The 24,028-nt window shown below is 44.8% G+C and overlaps 1 protein-coding gene, 1 long non-coding RNA gene, 1 other non-coding gene and 1 pseudogene across 3 annotated transcripts; 2 read left to right on the plus strand and 2 right to left on the minus strand.

The window, feature by feature from the left end:
* The first annotated feature begins 1,763 nt into the window (after positions 1-1,763).
* Positions 1,764-1,834, plus strand: TRNAG-GCC (transfer RNA glycine (anticodon GCC)). The gene has a single exon. It is a non-coding gene; the product is annotated as a tRNA-Gly (tRNA).
* A 3,845-nt stretch (positions 1,835-5,679) lies between these two features.
* LOC123090577 (non-specific phospholipase C3-like) lies at positions 5,680-6,960 on the minus strand (annotated as a pseudogene).
* Positions 6,961-14,832: 7,872 nt separating this feature from the next.
* On the plus strand, positions 14,833-16,867 carry LOC123090576 (non-specific phospholipase C4). Its single transcript, XM_044511896.1, has 2 exons — positions 14,833-16,250; positions 16,355-16,867. Exons 1-2 carry the CDS (start codon positions 15,050-15,052, stop codon positions 16,702-16,704), a joined length of 1,551 nt encoding a protein of 516 aa, XP_044367831.1. The 5' UTR covers positions 14,833-15,049; the 3' UTR covers positions 16,705-16,867.
* A 3,500-nt stretch (positions 16,868-20,367) lies between these two features.
* On the minus strand, positions 20,368-21,088 carry LOC123090578 (uncharacterized). Its single transcript, XR_006442471.1, has 3 exons — positions 20,977-21,088; positions 20,788-20,892; positions 20,368-20,708 (listed from the first exon to the last, which is right to left on the minus strand). It is a non-coding gene; the product is annotated as an uncharacterized lncRNA (long non-coding RNA).
* Positions 21,089-24,028: the final 2,940 nt, after the last annotated feature.

Genomic DNA, 24,028 nt, shown 5'->3' on the forward strand with positions numbered 1-24,028 from the left:
AGGTATGAAAGACTGTAAGGCAGCACCTACACCCTTGTCCAGTACTGAAAAATTGTCAGCTTATGATGGAGAACCACTTGGACCAGAAGATGGCACGAGGTATAGAAGTATTGTTGGTGCATTACAGTATTTAACTCTTACAAGGCCAGATATTTCCTTCTCAGTAAACAAAATATGTCAGTACTTGCATGCACCAACCACAGTTCACTGGACTGCAGCTAAGAGAATTCTCAGATATGTCAAGCACACAATAAACTCAGGTTTAGCATACAGGAAGTCATCTTCTACCTTATTGAGTGCATTCTCAGATGCAGATTGGGCAGGTGATATTGATGACAGAAGGTCAACAAGTGGTTTTGCAGTGTATTTTGGCTCAAATCTTATATCTTGGAGTGCAAGAAAACAACCCACTATATCAAGATCAAGTACAGAGGCAGAATACAAGTCTGTGGCCAATGCCACTGCAGAACTTATCTGGTTGCAATCTCTTCTTAAGGAACTTAAAGTTTCTACAAGAGAAATTCCCTGTCTTTGGTGTGATAACCTTGGTGCTACCTACTTGTCAGCTAATCCTGTATTTCATGCTAGAAATAAGCATATTGAAATTGACTATCATTTTGTCAGAGAAAGGGTGACTAATAAATTACTTGATATAAGGTTTGTTTCTTCTAAGGATCAAGTTGCAGATGGTTTTACAAAGGCATTGCCTCAGAGAGACTTGGAGAACTTTAGGCGCAATCTCACCTTGACCAAGGTGTGATTGAGACGGGCTGTTAGGAATAGTCTAGAGAGTTCTAGATATTCTGTTGTACTCGGTTTGGTTGAGATAAAACCAGAACCGAATCCTGCCTAGAGTTGTTTAGATTCATTCTTATCTCTTTATTTTCTTGTATCCCAAGTCTGTAACGATACTTTGTATACGCCTCGATCAGGGCTTGCTGATCCTATATAAACACGAAACCAGCGGCCTACTACGGTAGGTAAACACGCTTCCTTATTTTCACAGGTTCCTCGTCTGAACTGCTCCGTCCGAAGCTCCTCTTTCCGGTTTGTTTGGGCGATGAGCCCGTGACATCAGTCGTGTTGCATCCTGGTGCCATGGCCCGGCTCGTGTGGTCCTCCCAAGCACTAGCCATTTTGTTTCTTGGCTTCTTCTTAGTGTTATTATTGTTGTGGTCGCTTTCTCTTTCTCTCCGTTACCGTGGTGGGATGGGAGGGCCGGGAAAATATGTGGTGCACCGGAGCTTTTGGTGCTACCGGTGCGTCGAATTCGTACCGTGCTTTTAAAGTGTTCAAAAAATTCTGAAAAGAATAGCACACTCACACAATATCAATGTATGTTGTCACAAAATTTCAAATCAAAATTCAAAACATAACTTAAAAAACAAAAATTGACAAATTCAATACTGACTACTGAGTAGTACAAAACATAACTTGGGCTTTAGATTTGGCCCTTTATCACACGGATGTCAAATTTATCATTTTTGTATCTTAAAAAATAATTGAAATTTTTATACGAAATTTTGTGGCATCATACATTGATGTTGCGTTAACGTGCTAGATTTTTTTTCAGATTTATCAAAACATTCTATGGTGTCCGGTGGACCGGTAACGCCACAAACATTCTCAGGAAGGCGTCTATCCTTGTCACGGGCTCACACCACTGTGCCATCCTGTGCCAAGGAAAAGGAAGTTGTCGAGGTCGCTCAGTACGAGTGTGATTAATTAGCCTTATAAACTAAAGTTAATTGAGCATCATGGAAGCACCAGTTGTCTAGTGGTAGAATAGTACCCTGCCACGGTACAGACCCGGGTTCGATTCCCGGCTGGTGCAGTTCAAAAATACTTTTGCCATTTTTGAGCATCATGGATTTCACTTTGCTTCATTTTACCCTTTTTTTTATATTTCCCCTCTGCGTTGTTTGTTGTCGCCTTCTTTTCAGTGACACTGTTTTTCACGTGTTCTGAGGAATACTCCATACACGAACCAGTTTTTGTTTTGAGAGCCCGAGGAATGCTAACTTCAAGCCTAAAACTACCTGCGACCAGACGAATATGTCTGACAAACAAGCCGGGCCATTCTGCATCTGCAAAACCGAAACGCCCCGTGAGGGGGAGGTACGGCCTGCAGAGCCCAAGCCCCACGACCAGATTCCCAGGCCCACCCGGTCTTGCCATCTGCACTCATTTTCAACGTGAACCACGCCCATGCCTGACTCCTATTGTACTCTACTACGGTTCAACAACACACATGTACTACTACGTGCAGGCGCGCAAAATTTGAATGGATTTAAATGGGTACACATCACCGTCCGATATGAATGTACGCGCACTGTCGCCGATCCGGTAGGTGCAGGCGCCGGATTCGCTTAAATAATAGAGAGATCACCGTGTGTGGTGCGCCATTTAGCGGTGCAGTAGTACAGAGGTCGATGTGCCGGCCATGGACCTCGCTAGCTCTAGCTAGGTGGTTGGGTCCTCGGAAATCATCATTCCGTTCGATCGCTCTGCTGCTCCAACGTTTTCAAGCGAGCTGCGGGGAGCCGCCTCGCCGGCGACAGGAGTTACCGGGAACGCACATGCAGCCAGCTACTGCTCCGGCAGCACGGTCATGGTCACTGACTGATTCCGTCCTGCTATGCAAACTCAAACTCGCCTCATCGTCTTGTGTGTTGCAGACTCCCGTGACTATTCGTCTTTCGTTTGAATTTAACGTCATTTCCGCTCTCTCGTGTTCCCATCAACGGAATCTAGCAGCATTTCGACCACTGTTTCTTTGGGTGTGCCCCTGCAGACTGACTGCAGCCAACCTCAGCCTCTGTTTCCAATCATGAGGGTTTTAATCACGAGGGGTTGGCACACAAGACGGGGGATTCAAACTGAGAATCCCGTGGGTCGCGTGGAGTGCCGGACCATCAAGGCTACATGGTGCATGCAATGCAAGCTAGGCTACTGGCATGCAAAAAGATTGATATGTGTAGTCTTATTTTTTTCCTTCTTTCAAAAGATCAAATCTTATAAACATTTACCGGTACAAATCACCTCAAACATAATAAAAAATATATCGAGATCCATGGACCATTGTATGGCCATTGCTGCCGGAACGAGTCGCTGACGCGCCTTGTCGTCATTTCCCTATTGGAGCCGGGAAGTCTTCCTGCCGCCCCTAAGGACTAGCGCCCTGGAGCCGCAGTCGTCCTCATTGAATCGATCTGAAGAACTTGACACCAAATCTCGTCATTGCGTACGCGCGGCGAGAAATTTAAACCTCGCCGCCCAGATGATCTCTTAATGTAATCATCTTGCTTGAGTGTTTTTACTCATTGGATCCGCCTCGCGATAGCATATGTCATACTTCACTCATGGAGTGGCAGGTTACTGAAGAAGAAAATCGCATGTCTCCAATGCAAATCACCTTCAAGAAGGAAAAATCGGCCACATGATGATGTTGGTACTCCAACCCAAAGCTAAGCCTGAGGCTACCACCAACAGTACAACTATGAGCCAACCCTCTCCATCAGAAAACAACGCTTAGCGTCAATGATACATGATCTAATCGAAGACGTTTTTGCCCCTGAAATGAATATTTCCTCAATGTAAACCTCAATATCACCACCCATCTCTACCAGCAAATGACACATAACTTTTTTTTTGCGGGGAACACATAACTAGCCAGCCAAAAGATATACCGAGGAAGAGAATACTCCATCACGTCGTTTCTGGACGCTCTAGCACATCCATGTGGGTAAGCCGTGTTGTTGTGTTGTGTTTGATATACAAATTGGCTGTCCAAGTGGGCAAAGAACCAATGAAATAAATAGTGAAATATGTAAAACAAATGAAGCAAAATGGATTTCCATAATCCGAAGCGGTGCTAAACGAGCCTAAAAGTAAGATAAACATAGAAATAAATACTAAAAGCGATCAACATGGATTAGGCAAACATGATTGTCATAATCCACAGTAATACAAATGTAGCCTACATGGATGATGGAACAAAAGAAGGCTCGCTCCACAGTCCACACTCGTCGTGTTTTTTAGTTGTCCACACTCGTCGTGTTAAGCGACGAAATTGCCACCATAGCACACTCATTGGCCGACCCAGAAAAAAAGCTCTGTGTGTGGCTCCCTTTCGTCCTCCTGGCGCACAGAGCATCCCGACTACACCAACCCATTTTTGCAGCACTGTAGTGGGGTCAACGTATTGTATTGTCTCGTCTCTTATGTTGTAGCGATTTTAGTCGTTGTAGTGTCACGAGACACTATACTGATTCAAAAAAAGTTCGCTCATATGTTTTAATTTACAAATTTGAAAAATGTTCATAGTTTTGAATTCAAGAATTTTAGAAAATTTTCACGAATTTGGGAAGAGCTCGTTAAAGTGGAAATGTTCCATACTTAAAAAAACCTTTACCATTTAAAAAGATGTTCAAGATTTCAAAGACCACGGTTTTCAATAAACGAATTTTAAATTTTAAAAAATATCACAAATTTTTTAAAAGTTTGCTACTTCTGAAAAGTTTCACAGATTTATAATGTGTTCATGGAATTTTGAAAATCACGGAACTAAAAATTATTCATGAAAACTAAAAAATCTCAAATTTCAAAATCTTTGCAATTTTCAAAAAAGTTTCACGGAATTTGATTTTGTTCATGAAATTTAAATTAAAAACATAGAAAAACGAAAAATGCAAACGTTAAAAGGAAAAAAATAATGAAAACCTGAAGAAGCCCGAGAAAACCTAGCCCCAAAACTGGTGCTACGAAGAATGGGCCGTCAGCCAACTTACATCGCAAGCTGTAGCTTCGTCAGCGCTAAATAGGACCTGGCGAAAAATTCTAGTCTTGTTTCGCTCATGAAGAAAACCGTTTTGCAGGCTTCGAAAGAAAAACAGAAATTGTGAGAGTGTATTATTGCAAAAATAAAATGTCCAAACATTTCATAGAATAATTCAAAATTTTAATAGCGTATTAGTTATTTGTTTTAAAATATTAATAATTTTTATAACATTGAAGATTTGTTTGAAAAGTATTAAGGGTTTTCATAATGTCCTCAAATTATTGAATTGTGCCTGATTTGTTCTATAAATATCCACAAATTACCAATACAATGGTTATTTTCTAAAAATTGCAATAAAAATCAGAAAACAAACCCCAAATAAGAAAGTGAGAAAATAAAAATGATAAAAAAGGCTGTAAATCTTAAAAAATGAAAACAAATTAAAACCAGAAAATCCCACCAAAACCGTTGGAAAAATCAGAGAAGAAAAAACTTTGCGAAGTAGCGCTGCATTGTGCAATTTGTATCGATTGGCCACTACTCTTCGCAGGGCGCGAAGAATAAGATTTTTTGTCGAAGAAGGAGAATATGACTGCCAAAAGTTGTCTTTTTTTAAAACACTTTTGATCTATTCATTTTTAATTGTGATAGTACAACGAACATCAGAAATAAGAAGTAGAATATGACCACCAAAAGTTGTTAACACGGGTTATGGCGTACGGACCACGGCAATGCCAGCACCCTGGCTGAGATTCCCCCCGCTCAAGCTGAACCGGAAAGCATATGCCTGCTCTGTTTGTGGTATGCTGCTCTATTTGTTTTCCTTTTCACCCAGAGTTGCATGGCCTTTAGAAAAGACAGTCCCAGTTACTCTTGAGAATACGAGTACACCTCGGCAGTTACTCACACATATGCTTCTCATTATCGACAATCAATCTGCACAAGGCTTACTATATACGTATGTTGTAAAATCTGCACAATCAGTCTACACAACGCTAAGTAGTAGAAATCCTGTAAAATTCACACGTTCAATCATCATCAACACCCCAATGTATCCTTTTTGGGACATGCATGAGCATGATCAAATCTTAGCTATCGTGAAGCAACCAACCAGTCCAACCATTCCCAACAAACAATCCAACCAACGAGTCCTAGGAATGGCCACACGCAAAGCAAGCCAGCATCTTGGAAGCGAAGCCACCCCTCTTCCTCGACGGCGGCAACGGCGATGGCGACGGCGGCATGGTGGGGATGTGGGACCCGTCCTTGCCGCACTTCTTGCAGCGCTCGCACTCGTCCTGGAAGGCCTTGAAGGCGCCGTTGCAGTACCTTGCCGCGTCCGCCACCGTCAAGCCCTCCACCAGCTTGTGCGGGTACGCATCCTTGGCATGGTCACCGTTGAGCGCCGCACCCAGTTGCACCAGCTCCGCTTGGAAGTCCGAGATCTGCGCGTGCTCCGCCGCCTCTGTTGGCCGCATCTTCACCGGCTCAGGCAGCGTGGCTGCAATGCACGCGACCCCGACATAACATACAATTAACACATGCATGATTTGCACCACCATAAAATGCTAGGAGCGCCTTGGTGTTGTTACTGACGAGGCCGTGTGAGGTGGCCGAGTGCACGAAGAGGCGGTTGGGCTGGGTAGACGCGGGGTTGGACGCGAACCAGCGGTCGCACACGGCGAACTCCTGCGCGAGCTCGCGGTACACGGGCACGGCGTCCGGCCTGAACCCGCTCATGACCGTCTCCGCCATGCCCGGCTTCTCCCTCTCGGCCTGCTGCGCGAAGCCGCTCATGGGCGGCGCGGAGACGCCGGGCGGGGTGATGGGCGTGGCTTGGACGTCGATGAAGGGCGTGCCGTAGACCTGCTCGTAGATGGCCTGGATGGAGTGGCCGAGGTCCGGGTCACGTACTGGGAGCCGTCGCGGAAGGGGACGGCCTTGGAGCTATGGTCGGCCACCACGACGAGGTTGGTCTCGGCGCCGGTGACACCGTCGATGTCCGGGTTGAGGGATTTCATCCAGCCGAGCATGTGGTCGAAGGAGCGGTTCTCCTGCACCACCACCACCACCGTCTTGATCTTGCCCGCCATTTTCGATCGCTAGTTGCTTGCTCTTGATGTATTCTCCCGATCGATAGCTTGGCCGGCGTCTTGCTTGCGTTGGTATGTGGCTCGATCGCTGCGAGATGGAGAGAATTGAGAGACCAACAGTGTGCTTAAATATGAATATATTGAGTACGTAGCTGGGAGTGGAGTTGAGTGTGGAGATGGAAGAGTTCCAAAAAGAGGCTCAGTTTTGTTCCAGTGGGATATTCCTTGCAGAGAAACCCATCAATCAACAAGAAAGAAATGAACTGAAAATGAAAGGGGACAAGGCTTGCCTGACACCTCAACGCATGAAAAATCTTTGCGGGAAAAAATATTTTTGAGGCTTGGCGGCAAAGCGATCGACAGCACTGTGCTACCTAATTAAGAATTTATTTAAGCTGCAACTGCGTATTTTTTAACACTGTACAATCGCAAATGTCCACATACACGCACATATTTCATCTATGTGAACGCACGCACTGCACCGCGTGCTGAAAATTTGGTTAGGCATGTACTCCAGTTAATACAAAGTTGAGTCATCTATTTTGAAACAGAGGAAGTAGATGGTCGTACATTTTGACTTTTCAGGAAGTATTTCAAATAATGTTAATTAGCTTCTGCGTCCCGCAAACTCGTGACATCTTGCCGTCCCAGAAAAACCGTGTTGAACACTTAAACAGGTCAGAGATCAATGCTCATTGCGCGCCAGCCTGCCCCAGTGCATATATTCAAAGAAAACTAACAAGTTGTAGCTCAATTCTTTGATTGAGGAGACTAAGAGCATCTTCAATAGATGATGCAAATTTAGAGTTATAGAAGTCGGTTTGCATAATTTACATCACTAAAAAATGTCTTCTACATCTTCAAAAAAGTCTCAACTCCAACGGATGATGTATATTTGGTGATGTAAAACTCTAACCCCAACGATGATATAAAAACAGCTAATGGCCGCGCGGCAGCCGTTGTACACTAGCATACCAATGTCCTCTTCTACTGTCAAATTAAATTCCTCATCAGATGAGGATCATCCACGAAAGGGGAGTCGCACGTGCTCATCTTTAATATAATGTTTAATATTTGTTTGAAAAATATTCAAGATTCCAAAGTATCCACAAATTATTTAACTGTGTATATTTTTTAAAAGATATTCAAAAATTATCAACATGGTTGTCCATTTTTCTAGAAATGGCCATGAACAGAAAATAAAAGTCAGAAAACAAACACCGAAGAAGAATGTGAAAAAATAATAACGAAAACAGGTTGAAAATCCTAAACCCCCAAAAAAGAAATCACCAACAAATCAATGGCGCATCCCATTTTTGTTTGTTGCAATTGGATCCCTTCCTCGCGGCTAGCTGTGGACACGTTCGTTCCGGGGGAGGTGACGGACGTCGACGACAACGAAAGTAGCATGAAAATGTATCGATCGTTGTTCTTGGAAGTTGGAAGAGACCAGCTACGTTGTGCGTCAAACGTGGCCTCTTCGAGACACAGTGCCCGCAAACATCCCACATCGGTTTTGTATAGGACGTGGCTAGTTCTTAGTGGAATTAGGCTTAACCAAGTCTCAGTCGAGTGTTTAAACATGTATGAAAGGAAATAGATTCTTTTTACACGAATGTTAATGTGATATCTCACGAATAAAGCATTGACGGAACATAAACCATATGCAGACTACTTTTAGTAAGACTGTTTTTTATAAACAGAAACATCAATAAACTATATGAGGACTACTCAGAAACACACGAAAACCATGACCACACGATAAACTTGACAAACATAACCGACACGCAATGACCACATAGTCCATACTTGTACAACGCAAACAAGCCCCCAATAAGAACGCTTCGGCTGAAAGCAGCAGCCACTATCAAATCCATGGAGATGAGCCAAACCATGAGGTCACCAGCGAGTTCACCTTCATATGCTGCACCAACAGAGGCGAAGCAGGGGGCAAATATTGCTCCCAAAGCTCGGTTATGATAGTCACGAGCACGGTGATAGACCCGGCCTCAAAGATATACTTCCTCCGTTCTAAAATAAGTTACCCAATTTTGTACTAACTTTACAGCTAGTATAAAATTGAGTCACTTAATTTGGGACCAAGAAAGTATGACACAAGGTTGTTTCCTCGTCAAAATGTAATGTCTCCTCACCTCACGTGTGCTCCCTCAAGTTGACCTTCACCTTGACCTTGTTGGTTGATGGTGCTATCGCAAACAAAACCACACGATCAAAATCAATCCAGGTCGTTTCCTCGTCAAAATGTAACGTCTCCTCACCTCACCTGTGCACCCTCCTCCCACTCCCTTTTTTTTTCTTTTTCTCTGACCAATAAAGAAGAAGATTTTTTTATTTCCTGCCAAAAAATAAAAAATCCTTCTTCTTCTCCGCCCTTTTTCTTCCCTTTTATTTTTCCCCTTTTGTAATAAACTAACAAATGAATGCACGAAACACGCCACTGCTTTTCTTCTTCTTCTTCGCGACGCATAACAAACAGCCCGCCGAAGTCCTCGTCGCCATCCATAACAAATGCGCTCATCTATAGGCCGACATCGAGATCCCCGGCGAGGACCAACGACTCGACTAATCATCATCAACCATCGACCCGTGCCTGCACTGCCCACCAGGCAGCAAAAAGGCGAACTGTTCCGGGTGCCCCGCTCGTACTCGCGTCAAAACCTCCCGGCTTCATCTGCGAAATTTTTTCCCACGCTTCTACCTTGACAAATCCCGCTTCTCTATTTAGTTTGGTATATTTATATTTCAAACTTTTTTTTAATATTTTTCTTCGGCTTTATCACAATTCATTAAGAAAAACTTTGTTCGCGCTTGGTGTGAAGAGTTAACACTTTTTAATTCATTATTTATTAAGAAAAAAAATTGATCACCACATGGACGGCTAAGATTAGTCGGAAAGGGGATCGATCCGTGAGAAGCCAACGTCGACCAATCACCGACCAGCGATCCGTGCGTGCACACAGTACTAGTTAGACTAGTTTTTTCTTCCTCTGAAATAAATACTATTTCCCATTTCTCTATGTGAAATAATTAATATCGTAGTATCTCGGGAACGTGCGAGGACTCGCGCGTGATTTTGGGCGTGATTTGAAAGCAAAAAAATCACAGCCCCCACCGAACCGAACCAAAGCGTCAGTCTTTCCTCCTCCTCCTCCTCTCCTCTCCCCATTCCACAATCCCAAACCAGCCGCCGCCGCCCGCCTCCCACCCAACCCTGCCGCCGACCACCGCCGCCGCTCCTTCCCCGGCCTACGCCCCTCACCTTCTCTCCCTCCCAAGGCCCGGATCGAGCCGACGACGTGAGGAGGTACGGCCTGCAGAGCCCAAGCCCCACGACCAGATAGATTCCCAGGCCCACCCGGTCACTCACTAGCCTGCACTGTCTCAACGTGAAACACGCCTGACTCCTACTACAGTTCAACCTGGACAGTGCAGACGCGCAAATTTGAATGGATTTATATGCATGCACATTGCTATTGGACATATAAATGTACGCGCAATCTCGCCGACAGTAGGTGCAACGGCCGCTGGCAGCCAGGCCAGGGACCTCGCAAGCTCTAGCTAGGTGGTTGGGTCCTCGGAAATCATCATTCCGATCGACCGCCCCACTCAAACGTTCTCAAGCGACCTGCGGCGAGCCTCTCCCTATTTGACGCTCTCTGCGACCCTTCGTCACGGGAGTAATTGGTTAACGAGCGCTCTTTCGGGAGCCTCACAACACGTCGCGCTCTGTGCGCTTTCTCTGGATTTTATTTTGCTCCGTATGTAATCACTTGTTGAAATCTCTAGAAAGAAAAATATTTAGGAATGGAGGGGAGTATAATCAAAAGTAAAAAGTGAAAGCAAAAAACATAAAAAAAATGTGAAAAAAATAAAACAAACAAGTAACAAGAGGCTGTTGTTCCCGGGCGCCTGGGCCGGTGCAACTCGCTACACCCTTCAACGAGGGTTCCAACCGTGTCGCTGGATGCGAGATATAGGGGTGACCCTTCGTTACTCCTACACAGCGCTTACAGCCCAGAACGTGTATGGCCGGCCATTGTAAGTAAGCTTCCAGCTTGCATTTCAGTTTTTTGTTTTCTTTTTGTGCTACTGGTTACTTGGTATGTTCTTTAATTTTTATGATTTTATTTTTATCTTTCTTTTTCATTTTATTATTTTTTGTTTTTTCAATGGTGAGCAATTTTGATAGTCACGATTTCTTTCCAAATTCGCCAGCATTGTTAAAATTCATGGTTTTTTAGAAAAATTCATCAATAATTTTCAAATAGCTAACATTTTTTAAATTTAGAAACAATTTTGAAATTGGTAATAAATTCAAATTCATGAATAAAATTTTGAATTCAAGACCATTTTCCAAATTTATGAAGTTTTTTTTTCACATTAATCAACATTTTGTAAAACTTCTGAACTCTCTTCAAATCTACGAGTAGTAAGCGAGTGAGCCGTCCAGGAGCTCGGACGATTGAGCGAGCGAGCGAAAAGAAAACCTAATGAAGATAACTAACAAGTGATCATAACTTTGTTTGAGCCGCGGGCCGTGGCCAGCAACCCGGAGTGAGCGTTGTTTCACCAGCCGGCGCTTCAAGTGCTGAGGAGTAGCTCCCTTATTTGTTTGTATGCAACCTTTGCCTTTGGATTCCTATCGATCTAGAACCAATCGACCATGCTTCACACAATCGCGTCGTCACCCTTCAATGTCTCCACACGACACCCTCCATTGTCGCCTTGCTGCGGCGCTTCCCATATTTCTTCCAACCTACAATGGCGGAAGTAGGATTGCTGAAATCCTAATGTTGAGGTGGCGGCACATCCGAGTGAAAAGTTTGTGGCTTGCCAGAAAGTAATAGGTCACATGTGTAATCATGTAATTTCATTATTGACCCATCGTGGTCTCTATATTTTATCACGTACTCCCTCCATTCTAAATTACTTGTCGCGGTATGAATGTATCTAGATGTATTTTAGTTCTAGGTACATCCATTTTTGCGACGAGTAATTTGAAACGGAGGAAGTACATCCATGTCTTGCTAATTCAGTGATGCATGTCATTAACTGATAGTATACTTGTACCAACGGGGAGTACAAAATAAACCGATGGATGACGATACTCTGCAGTTTGCATATCCCGGACGCACAAGCAAGAGCAACTTTTGAACTACATTGCATTTTCGCACGTGGCTCATGGATCGACCGGAGATATGATCAGGCACGAAACCGAAAGGATCTAGCTAAGCTAAGCTAGACAGCAGGTTAGTTAGTTGATTTGTTGGTGTCGTTGGATGTGTAACTTGCTGCTCTACTCAGGCAACTACGATCGTGTGCATCTGTATTTTTGGTACTATAAGTTAGGATCACTGCGAAGCAAAGCCAAGGAAAATTTAAAGGGGCGTGACCACGACTCGTGCTAGCTGTTGCACGTACGTACACCGCAGCGTGCGGTTTTAATTACTCGGGTAATTTTTTTGACATTAATTACTCGGGTAACTAATCAGGCATGCATGCTACTCCCTCTCTCTCAGTTTACAGGGCGTGCGCGTATTCCTAGTCTTCAATTTGACCAATCTAATACAAGGCATATATTACAAAAAATATAACAATATAAATTTCAGATGTTCTATTTTCAAACAATATAATTTTTGTGTTATATAATTTATATTAGGGTGATCAAATTGGCAATCTAAGTATATGCATAGGACTTGTAAACTGAAATGAAGGTATAGTACCTATCGTTTGCACTCCATGTCTACGTGTCTATAACTACGTCGAACTTCTGATTCGATTCTCATTCGAAGAACAACGACTTCATTAAGAAGGCCGGTCAGTCATGACCAGAAATTAAAATTGTTTTGAGCGTGACAGGCACAAGATTAATAGTGTACTAGTAGTTTCTTAACTAGTAAGGCTATTCATAGTGGGGAGTATATTGGTAGCATTATGCATTTTTATAATGCATAGTATCATAAAATAATACTCCTTCCGTACACTAATATAAGAGCGTTTAGATCACTACTTTAGTAATTTAAACGCGCTTATATTAGTTTACAGAGGAAGTATCACATATGAACTTATTTATTATCATGCATGGCACATAGTAGTATATCATTTATTATGACATGATATCTTTCTATATTACTCTAATCCTCTTCCTGTTTGTTAATTATCTGCTACATCAGCGTATTTGTTAGTCCCAAGTGCATAATACCGACTAAGTTACGACCACCATGGCCAGCCTAAATGGCACAATTGAGACGAGGTACTTACTTTGGGCTTTCTATCCTTTTTTTCCACCACTTAACGTAACATACCCATCGCATATTTTTTGTATTTATTTTGGGCTTTCTGTCCATAGTGGTAATGACGTGCGAAGTAACTGGACGACTTCATCAATTTCTATATTGTGACGGCGTAGAGCATCTTCAATAGAAGATGTGGATGCAAAAATAACTAAACTATATATCTCCAAGGCCTCAAAATCGCCGCTTCAATAGATGACGTGGATGCAAAATATTTCACATCACCTCCTCCAAGTGATGTAAAATACAACACTTGGAGATACAAATTTGCATCTCCACCACCCAAGTGATATAAAAGTCCAGTTGCGCGCTAACCACCCAACCGTCCTTCATTTTGTTTCCGCCCGCCCGCCTTCGCCTCCGGCGATTCTTGCTCGCAAACGCCGTCGCCACCACCCACCCGTCCGCCGTCTATCCCCGCCGCCTGCCGCGTCGCCGTAGCTGCCGCGACCGCCGATTTGATTTCGCCCCGCCGACGACCGCGCGGCCGATTCGGATATTCCGTGGAGCTCCGGCTGCCATAATGTCTTCAACCGCTTTCAGCCGCCTTCTAGTAGTCGCTGCCCGCTGCCAGAGGTAAAAGGGCAGCCGCGCGACGCCCACTCGCCTGCGGAGTAGCCGTCGGCATCTTGTTTTTTTGCCACGCGTCGCAAAGAGCAGTGTTCTTCGGCAGCAACTCGACCATCCATAGGTCGTCTGCCGCCGCCGCTCACCCCATATGGGCTTCATGTCGGCCATCAACTCTCTAACCCGCCGCCGGTCAGTTTCTTCCACCTCGCACGCAACGTGTTCGGCAAATTCCCCCCAGGGTAAAAATAATAATCATGCAAACTACGAGTTTTTTTATTGGGAGTGAAGATATAGTTTGATGATGATTTCCGTATTGTAGATGAGCTCGTGTGACTCCTCTTTCATGGATGATTTCTTGTCTGATAAGGAATTTGATATGACCGAAGAAGAGGACATTGCTATGCTAGTACAACAGCCGTCGTTAGCTGTTTTTACAACATCTATTGGAGCTAGAGTTTTTCATCGCCAAATATTCATTATTTGTTGGAGTTGAGATTTTTTTTTAAAGCAGCTTTTAGGGATGTAAATTATGTAACATCCACTTTTACATTTTTAAATTCACATCATCTATTAGACACGTTCTTAGTCTCGTCAATCAAATTAAGAATTGAGCTACAACTTGTTAGTTTTTTCCATGAATATATGCATTTGGGCAGGCTGGCGCGCAATGAGCAACGATCTATGACCAGTTTAAGTGTTCAACGCGGTTTTTCTGGGACGGCAAGCATGCATGCATGTCACGAATTTCCGTGACGCAGAAGCTACTTAACATTATTTCAAATACTTCCTGAAAAGTCAAAATGTGCTAGCATCTACGTACTACCTAACTAAATTTTCAGCCTGCTGTACAGTGGGTGCGTTCGTATAGATGAATTATATATGTGCGTGTATGTAAACATTTGCGATTGTACCGTGTTAAAAAAATATGCCGGTGCAGCTTAAATAAATTCTGAATTAGGTAGGACAGCGTAGTCGAACACTTTGCCGCCAAGCATCAAGCATATTTTCCCCTTGCCGCCATGCGTTGAGGTGTCAGGCAAGCCTTGCCCCCCTTTCATTTTCAGTTCATTTCTTTCTTGTTGATTGATGGGTTTCTGTGCAAGGAATATCCCACTGGAACAAAACTGAGCCTCTTTTGGAACTCTTCCATCCCCACACTCAACTCCACTCTCAGCTACTCTGTATGTTCCATCGTATTTATACACAGTGTTCGTCCCCAATTCTCTCCATCTTGATCGCAGCTAGCCCGCTAAAGATCAGTAGCAAGCAGCTAGCAGCTGGCTATAGAAATAATGGCGGGCAAGATCAAGACAGTGGTGGTGGTGGTGCAGGAGAACCGCTCGTTCGACCACATGCTGGGCTGGATGAAATCCCTCAACCCGGACATCGACGGCGTCACCGGTGCCGAGACCAACCGCGTCGTCGTGGCCGACCCCCGCTCCAAAGCCATCCCCTTCCGCGACGGCTCCGAGTACGTGGACCCGGACCCCGGCCACTCCATCCAGGCTATCTACGAGCAGGTCTACGGCACGCCCTTCGTCGACGCCCAGGCCACGCCCATCACCCCGCCGGGCGTCCCCGCGCCGCCGATGAGCGGCTTCGCGCAGCAGGCCGAGAGGGAGAAGCCTGGCATGGCGGAGACGGTCATGAGCGGGTTCAGGCCGGACGCCGTGCCGGTGTACCGCGAGCTGGCGCAGGAGTTCGCCGTGTGCGATCGCTGGTTCGCGTCCAACCCGGCGTCCACCCAGCCCAACCGGCTGTTTGTGCACTCGGCCACGTCGCACGGCCTGGTGAGCAACAACACGCAGGCGCTCATCGCCGGCCTGCCGCAAACCACCATATTTGACTCCCTCCACGACGCCGGCTACTCCTTCGGGGTCTACTACCAGTACCCGCCGTCCGTGCTCTTCTACCGCAACCTCCGGCAGCTCAAGTACATCGGCTGCTTCCACCCGTTCGACCTCGAGTTCCGGCGCCACTGCCGAGAGGGCAAGCTGCCAAACTACGTCGTGGTCGAGCAGCGCTACTTCGACCTCAAGATCCTCCCCGGCAACGACGACCACCCGTCGCACGACGTGTCCGAGGGACAGAGGTTCGTCAAGGAGGTGTACGAGGCGCTGCGCTCGGGGCCGCAGTGGGAGGAGACGCTCCTCGTGATCACCTACGACGAGCACGGCGGCTTCTATGACCACGTGCCCACCCCCGTGGGCGTCCCTAGCCCCGACGGCATCGTCAGCGACGCGCCGTTCTTCTTCAACTTCGACCGCCTGGGCGTCCGTGTCCCGGCCTTCTTCATCTCCCCCTGGATCGAGCCCGGGACGGTGGTGCACAGGCCGTCGGGGCCGCACCCGACGTCGGAGTTCGAGCACTCGTCCATCCCGGCCACCGTGAAGAAGATCTTCAACCTAGGGAGCTTCCTGACCAAGCGCGACACGTGGGCCGGCACGTTCGACGTCGTCCTTACGCGTGACACCCCGCGCACCGACTGCCCTGGTATGTCAGTCTGCCTCTGCCTCTGCCTCTGTACCTCGCATCTTAGTAGTGGTGCATATCATGAATGCATGTGTTAATTAAAGTTATGTCGGGGTTGCATGCAGCCACGCTGCCTGAGCCGGTGAAGATGCGGCCAACGGAGGCGGCGGAGCACGCGTCCATCTCGGACTTCCAAGCGGAGCTGGTGCAGCTGGGCGCGGCGCTCAACGGCGACCACGCCAAGGACGCGTACCCGCACAAGCTGGTGGAGGGCATGACGGTGGCGGACGCGGCAAGGTACTGCAACAACGCCTTCAAGGCCTTCCAGGACGAGTGCGAGCGGTGCAAGAAGAGCGGCAAGGACGGGTCCCACATCCCCACCATGCCGCCGTCGCCATCGCCGTTGCCGCCGTCGAGGAAGAGGGGTGGCTTCGCTTCCAAGATGCTGGCTTGCTTTGCGTGTGGCCATTCCTAGGACTCGTTGGTTGGATTGTTTGTTGGGAATGGTTGGACTGGTTGGTTGCTTCACGATAGCTAAGATTTGGTCATGCTCATGCATGTCCCAAAAAGATAGATAAACTGGTGTGTTGATAATGATTGTCTGATTGAACGTGTGGATTTTACAGCATTGCTACTTAGCGTTGCGTAGTGTGATCGTGCAGATTTTTTAGTAAGCATTGTGCAGATTGATTGTCGATAATGAGACGCATATGTGTCAGTAAGTGCTGAGGTGTACTCATATTCTGAAGATTATCTGGGACTGTCTTTTTTCTAAAGTCCATGCAACTCTGGGTGAAAAGAAAACACTTTAGCTACATCTCAGTCAGCTGAATTTCGAATCCCGGTCAGTCGATTTTGAAAGAAGGAAGAAGAAGGAAGGGCCTCGCCGGAGAGAAGGAAGGCGCTCGTCATCATCGCCCCATTATCTATCTTAGGGTGAGGACGGTGGTGGACGACGGTGGTTGGGACGGTGGTGGGGCTTCACCAAAGAAAAAATGGACGCGAGCGGGACTAGAGGGATGGTCGGGGGCGGCGAACGAACGGTGATAAGTGGCGAGGCTGGCACGGGAACCCCGCCGACCGCGGGCGGTGGTGGCCGGCGGTCCGTGGCGGCGGTTGGAAGAAATCTCCGGGAGGAAGAAGATGTACTGTGATATGTTTTCAGAAAACTGTTGAAGATGAAAGATGACTGTTGACCATTAGATTAAAGATTAAGGGCAGAAAACTATCGACTGACCGACATTGGGATTTCAGTCGACTGATCATTCATTCAATCATTTACAATCTTACACTGGTGACTGCGTTGTGCTAGCGCTAATTAAGCATTTTTTCAAGGTGCACGTGCAAGCTCGAAATTAAGTTTGGTAGATGATGATGGCAATATTGTCATGGTTTTAGTTTAAACTTGAACGGAAACCATGGCAAGTACGGAGTATTATGAAACGGAGGGAGTTCGTATGTAGATGATGCGCGAGCGATTGAATATTCCCATTTTTGCCTTTCCAGGAAGTATTTAAAACAATGTTAATTAGCTCATGCATCACGCAAATCGTACAATTTCCCAAAGATTATGCATGCACGGATAGCTCACCGCGATCGTGCCAAAACCGCACGCTTCACACATGCAACTAGCAAGCACGAGTCGTCGTCACACCCCTTTAAATTTCCCTTGTCTTTGCTTCGCAGTGACCCTTGCTTACCAAATAGAGAGACACACTATCTAGTTGCCTGAGTAGAGCAGCAACACATCCAACCTGCTGTCTAGCTAGCTAGATCCTTCCTACTTCCTGCCCGATCATATATCCGGTCCATCCATGAGCCACGTGCAAAAAATGCAATGCAGTTCAAACTTTGCTTTTGCTTATGCATCCGGGATTTGCAAACTGCAGAGCATCGTTATCGACCAGTTTTGTAGTTCCCACTGGTACAAGTATATATCAGTGAATGTCATACATCACCGAATTAACAAGGCATGGATTTTGTGTTATTTTCAATCACTTATGCTGAAAAGTGAACATGGTATTGCTGACATCATAGTCGATGTTGATAATTTTTTTGGTGGTGGGGCTTCAACCAATGTAGTGCATATGTATGCTTTTAGGAAGCTATGATGTATTGTTATTTTTGCTGTTGTGAAGTTTTACGTTGCTTTGGCATGGTACATTGTTTGTCTTTTATGGGTTGAGGCTCCTAGTTAGTTTTGTTTCCTCTCTCTCTGCGCCCAGGTCACCTGAAAGTTCGATATTGTGAAGGGTGAGAAGACCGATGGATGGAGCTTGTAGTGTCGCTTGGTCATAATCGGGTTGCTGTCCAGTGGATGCTTATCGGGTGGTGTCAAGTGACGCTACAAGCTCCATCTTGGTCAAGTGACGCTACAAGCTCCTGTCTCGGTGCATCGATACCTGTGACCATTCATTCAAACTGAAGAATGACAACACAAGGAAGGGCCAGCAGGCAGTAGTTTGTGGAAGCTGTTAGATTTATCCACGAGCTTATTTAGTGTGTGGTGGTGTAGGATTAGCTTGTGTTCAGCCTTTGTTGGGGAGATGATTTGGTAGGATGATATGGAATGTTTCAGTGTATGGCTTGACTTGGAAATTTTGGAATGAACAACACGTCATCGTTCTTGTTGATTTGGATTCCCCCCATGCATTACGCCGCCGAAATTTCTAACAAAGATCCGCACAACTTAATTTTTTTGAATTTGTGATGCAGATTCTCGATGGCAAGGTGGTGCTTGGATTTGGGGTTGTATGGTGGTCTATTGCAACAATTCATACACCATTTTATGTAATGGTGGTCTGTCAATCTGGCAGGGGTTACTTGACTCAGATGTTGATAGCTGTTATGGGATCAAGAATGTCTTCTTAGTCGAGAGACAATCATACAAGCTCAAGGTCAGCTTATGTGCATGAACTACCTTGTTTTTGAGATTATTTGTTCATGGACGAGCCCTTGTGTGTTATATGTTTGCTGAATGTAGCTTAATTTAGGTTTTGAACTCGCCACCACATAGCTTAATTTATGTGCCCTAAATATTCAGTATGTAGCAAACATGCCATTATTAATTTACCCTTAATTTAAAGGCGCTCACTCGAGTATAATGGTTGGTCTTTTGTGCCATTACCGTACCATAACATCTCTAAATTCAGCGATATGAATTATCACTATTTACAATATGTTGACAACTTTATATGTTCAGCAATAATCATTAACTGAATCAGGAATTAATAGCTAAAACACCTCAACTTGTGCACCAAACTATATAAGAAAACTACTGATGCATATAATCGTATAGGTTGTTTATAGTGATTACTGACAGGGCCGGTCCTGAGGTTTCGGGGGGGGGGGGGGGGGGGGGGCGAAAATGAAATTCGGGGCCCTTAATAAACATACCGTATTAATAGAAATAAAGTATGTTCATATGAAAATTTACCAAAAACGCTTAAAACTCATCCAGAATCAGTATGCGTATCAAATAATTTACGGTTTGTCTAATTTACATCTAGATGTTTTCTAAGAATGTCACATCTAAACTCCCACAACTAACGCAATAACGAGGAACAAAAAAAGTTGGGACAAAAAAAAATAGACCACAAACATAGTGAACATCAGGTTAGATGTAACATAATTATGTCACATCTAGATGTGTCCTAGACAAACCCAATAATTTATACATATTACCTTCGGATTTTCTTCTAACATTCCTCGATGCAAGGTCACTTATGATGGGGTCGATGTGAATCTCATCCAATAATTTCTTCTCGATGCATAATGTAGCCAAACCATTTAACATCTCTGGAGTCATAGTTGTTCTGAAATAATTCTTCAACAATTTCAATTTTGAAAAGCTTCTTTCAACCGATGCAGCCGCCATAGGAACAGTAAGTAAAATGTGATAAGCAATGGATATAGTCGGATAAGAATCAACTTCTCACATGCCCGAAAATCAACATAGCAGACATTACACCATCTGGCAAAGTGAATCTCATAATCTTCAATTCAAAAATAAGATCATAAACCTCAACATCGGATGAACCAGCAAGAGAGAATGCTTTTGCAAATTTTGTGCAACACTCTTCAAATTCATTAAGGGTGCCCGAGATAAATTAAAAATAATCTGTAAACACCATGAGTTCTTTAAATCTATCCTTCAAAGAAGTGATCGCCATGTCAACAAAAATAATACTTAACTTGGAAATCCTTCTCAGCTTCTAGAATTTCTTCTTGACGATCACTTTCATCAAACTGTCGGCATTTTCTTTTTGCTGATCAAATTCCCAATCCCCATTAATTTGTTGCTCTTCTTCTATGGAAACCATCGGCAGCTCATCATCTGGGTTTATCGAAGTGGTGGAAGCACTGGTACCACCCTTCAAATATGTATGCTTATGTCCGCTCTGTGATTGTATCAGTTTATCCGCAATCTTCTTCCTGATGCATAGTTCATGTTTCTCGAACACATGATAATGCATAACCCTGAAAGAAAATCATCGCGTCAATTATTGAGCAGTACCGCACACGCGTCAAGGAATGGCAAATCACCAATATGATATACCTGATCCTGATGGTCGCATCCGTGATGAGCTTCAGTCCATGTACTGTGTGTAGTGCCTAGAAATCGTAGAGCAATCGACCAAAGACGAGCGTGATGATGGGTCCCCTGAACGGAAATCAATGGTGAACTCGATTAGAAAGGAGATTAGAAGAAGAAAATTAGCAACAAGCAGGATCCAGGCGTCAGTACGGCGTGTCGGCGTTGGTGGCCTAGGGTTGGGAGCCTGCAATCGCTGTGTGATGAATATGGACGGATCGAGCCGTCGAGGGGATCGATGTCTCTCTTTTTTTATGTAAAAAAGGATGAAGGAAGCGATTGCTTTTTTTTAGACAATCCACACGAAGCTTTATTTAGTTCGACCCAATGTTCAGAGGGGTGTCCTAACCAAACATGGCGGCCCACCCCCAAACTTAAAATATGCTTCGCTAGATTGTGAGCCTCGTAATTCGAGCTCCTAAACTCATGAACAAAACTACAGCTACTGAAAGAAGAGCTTTGGTCTATTATTTCATGTAAGATCGCCCCGTAGCTAGTCGGGTTCTTCTATTTGATATCATCTATCACAGTCTTGCAATCTGATGCAACATGTATACTCTGTATGTTGAGATCCTCAGCAAGTGCCAGTGCTTCCCGGACAGCAAGAGCTTCAAGCGTCGGCAGATCAAACACCCCCTTCACAACTATCGCTGATTCGCCTTGAAAGCTTCCATCATGATCACGACATATTGCTACAGCTGCTCCTCGTCGCCGGCTCTGTGGCACAGCCGCATCCACATTAATCTTGAACATTGTTTCAGGTGGTTTGATCCAGTGATTTGGCCTACCTTCATGTTGTTTTGCTGGTTGGCTTCCCGCCTCTTCCAGTGTGTGAACATCTCTCAAAAAAGCTTGAATGTGTTGATGTACAACATGAGGACTCTGGAAAATCCCCTCATATATCGCCTTGCGCCTTGTCTTCCATACAGACCATAGAGTTACAGCCAGTAGAACAAACTCATTCTGTGGTAACTGATCTTGTAACGCAAAGAGCCAATTCCTCGCATTTGTATCAGTATTTGTACTCATTTGTTCAACAACATTTGCTTCCGCCATAGACCAAATGCACCGGGACATGGTCCAAAAGCGCATGCCTCCAAGAGTCAGCGCAGCTGCATAATGCGCATAGATGAGTGCTCACCATGTTTCGATGATGCAGAACATCCATCGAAGGCATGGAATGTTGCGCAAGTCTCCACAAGAAAATCCTCAATTTTGTGGGTACTTTAGTGTGCCATAAGTCAATCCATACTTTGCTACTTGCACTCAAGTCTGATGCTCCCGCATTCTGATCAATCCAATTATCTCTATTGTATTTTGTATTCATGATCATCCGGTAGGCAGATCTGACAGTAAATCTGCCACTTCTCTCAGCAGTCCAAGCCCAGAAGGAAGCGATTGCTATCGTGCCGTTGCTGCTCGTTTCGCTTGCACGCCTGTATCTTCCTGGAACGCTGAAGGGCCAACACCTTTGACTTTTCTTTTTGACATCGGCCTACCCTAGGCCTGCTATACCTAGTACGTGCATGGTTGGGGGCCCCCATATGGTGGGGGCTCGGGGTGGCCGCCCCCTCTGCCCCCCCCCCTCAGGGCCAGCCCTAATTACTGACTATGTATGTGTAATACCTATACAGAAAAGCATGAGGATACCAAATGTATCTAAGAAACATTTTGTTTCCTCTATAGATATGACCATAATGTGTTGTCTTCATGAACAACACTATCCTACAGAAGAGAAAGGCCACGACAAACATCATCTCTAGAGCCTTGCTTTAGCCACCTGGTGCCACCATCTTTGCCTGTGGAAGCATTACACAAGTAATTATAGGATGCCAAGCCTTGTAGCAAATTATGTTTGAAATATAGAATGCATGTACTGCTTAATTAACATATGATACTCACAAAATCTGCCATATACTCATATTCTAGAAATTTTATCAAAGTTGTTTAAATTGATTTCAAGAGAATAAATTTTATTTGCTGTTGCAGGCAACGCTTTCCTCTCTGGACTAGGCATTGTGGAGGAAGAGTTCCATGCCATGACATGGTTTAGCAGTTGGGCTATGGATGGTGACCACAGCTCCCATGACTCCTTGGAGGCTAAAGACTCATCTTCTGAACTCAGGTAAGGAACCATTAAACAAGTGTCAGCTAAGCCTTAACCCCACTATGCATTTCAATTGTTTTAGAAGACCTTTTATTATAATCTTCAATCTTGTTAGGTTTTCTATTATCACCCTCGCACTATGTCTGGCTAGCAAAAGTTCAAACTCGAGTAGCATTGCAAAAGATCATGTGTTACAATCTTGGTAGGATCTTTATTATCACCCTTGTCCTACCTCTGACTATCAAAAAATCAAAGTGATGACATTGGAAATATTCACATCATTCATCCTGGAACATTGTAACATGGGCACAATTAACAGTCCTGGTCTCCTGCTGTACCATTTTAGCATGTTTCTGTACTGAACAGAGCTTCTATGCTACAATACTAATCATACACATCTAGACTTGTATGATCTGCGTGTATAGATAAAGTTGATGGTTTGGTTGTGTGTTTACTACCTCACTTTCTCACTGGGTGTATTGCGAAAAACTCAACATTTTTTCTGCATGTAATTTGGCAGTCGGTTGTGTGTCAGCATCAATGCTTTGTGGAGTTCGACTTGTGAGTGCATGACCTGTCAATTATCTAGCAGAAGTTATCTCCCCATGCAATGGTAGCAAGTTGACCACGCTTCAACCGCCTCTCCTTTGGCTACCATTTAGGTAACTGTTTGATCTCCTCCCTACTCTACCCAATGCTCTGTGGTGACTCATCAATGAGCTGAGGCCATGCTGTGCTGAGGAGGGTACGACCTTGTGAAGCTGAGGGGCTTGTTTCCACTCATGGTTGATTTAGTCCGTTGATTTTCCTATGGTTGTGCCCAGTTTGTGTGAAGGCTAACTATGTGTCCTATATGCTCGTCCCTGTTAAAGCTATTGTTTGGAGCTGCTAATGTTTAGGTTTAGTGTTGTTCATACTCAATACATGTGGTGGGAAGGTGTATTATTTCAAACCTTGGTGGATTTGGAAATTGGTTTAACAACCCTGTTTGAAAATTACAGGAGAGGGCGGAGCGATCGCATCTTGGGTAAGAAGACCTGCAGATGAATGTGATGTTCTGGTGGTGTGGATTAGAACAGTTCAAGGGCCTGATGTGTT

This window comes from Triticum aestivum, chromosome 4B (assembly GCF_018294505.1).
Source record: "Triticum aestivum cultivar Chinese Spring chromosome 4B, IWGSC CS RefSeq v2.1, whole genome shotgun sequence".
Taxonomy (NCBI): Eukaryota; Viridiplantae; Streptophyta; class Magnoliopsida; order Poales; family Poaceae; genus Triticum; species Triticum aestivum.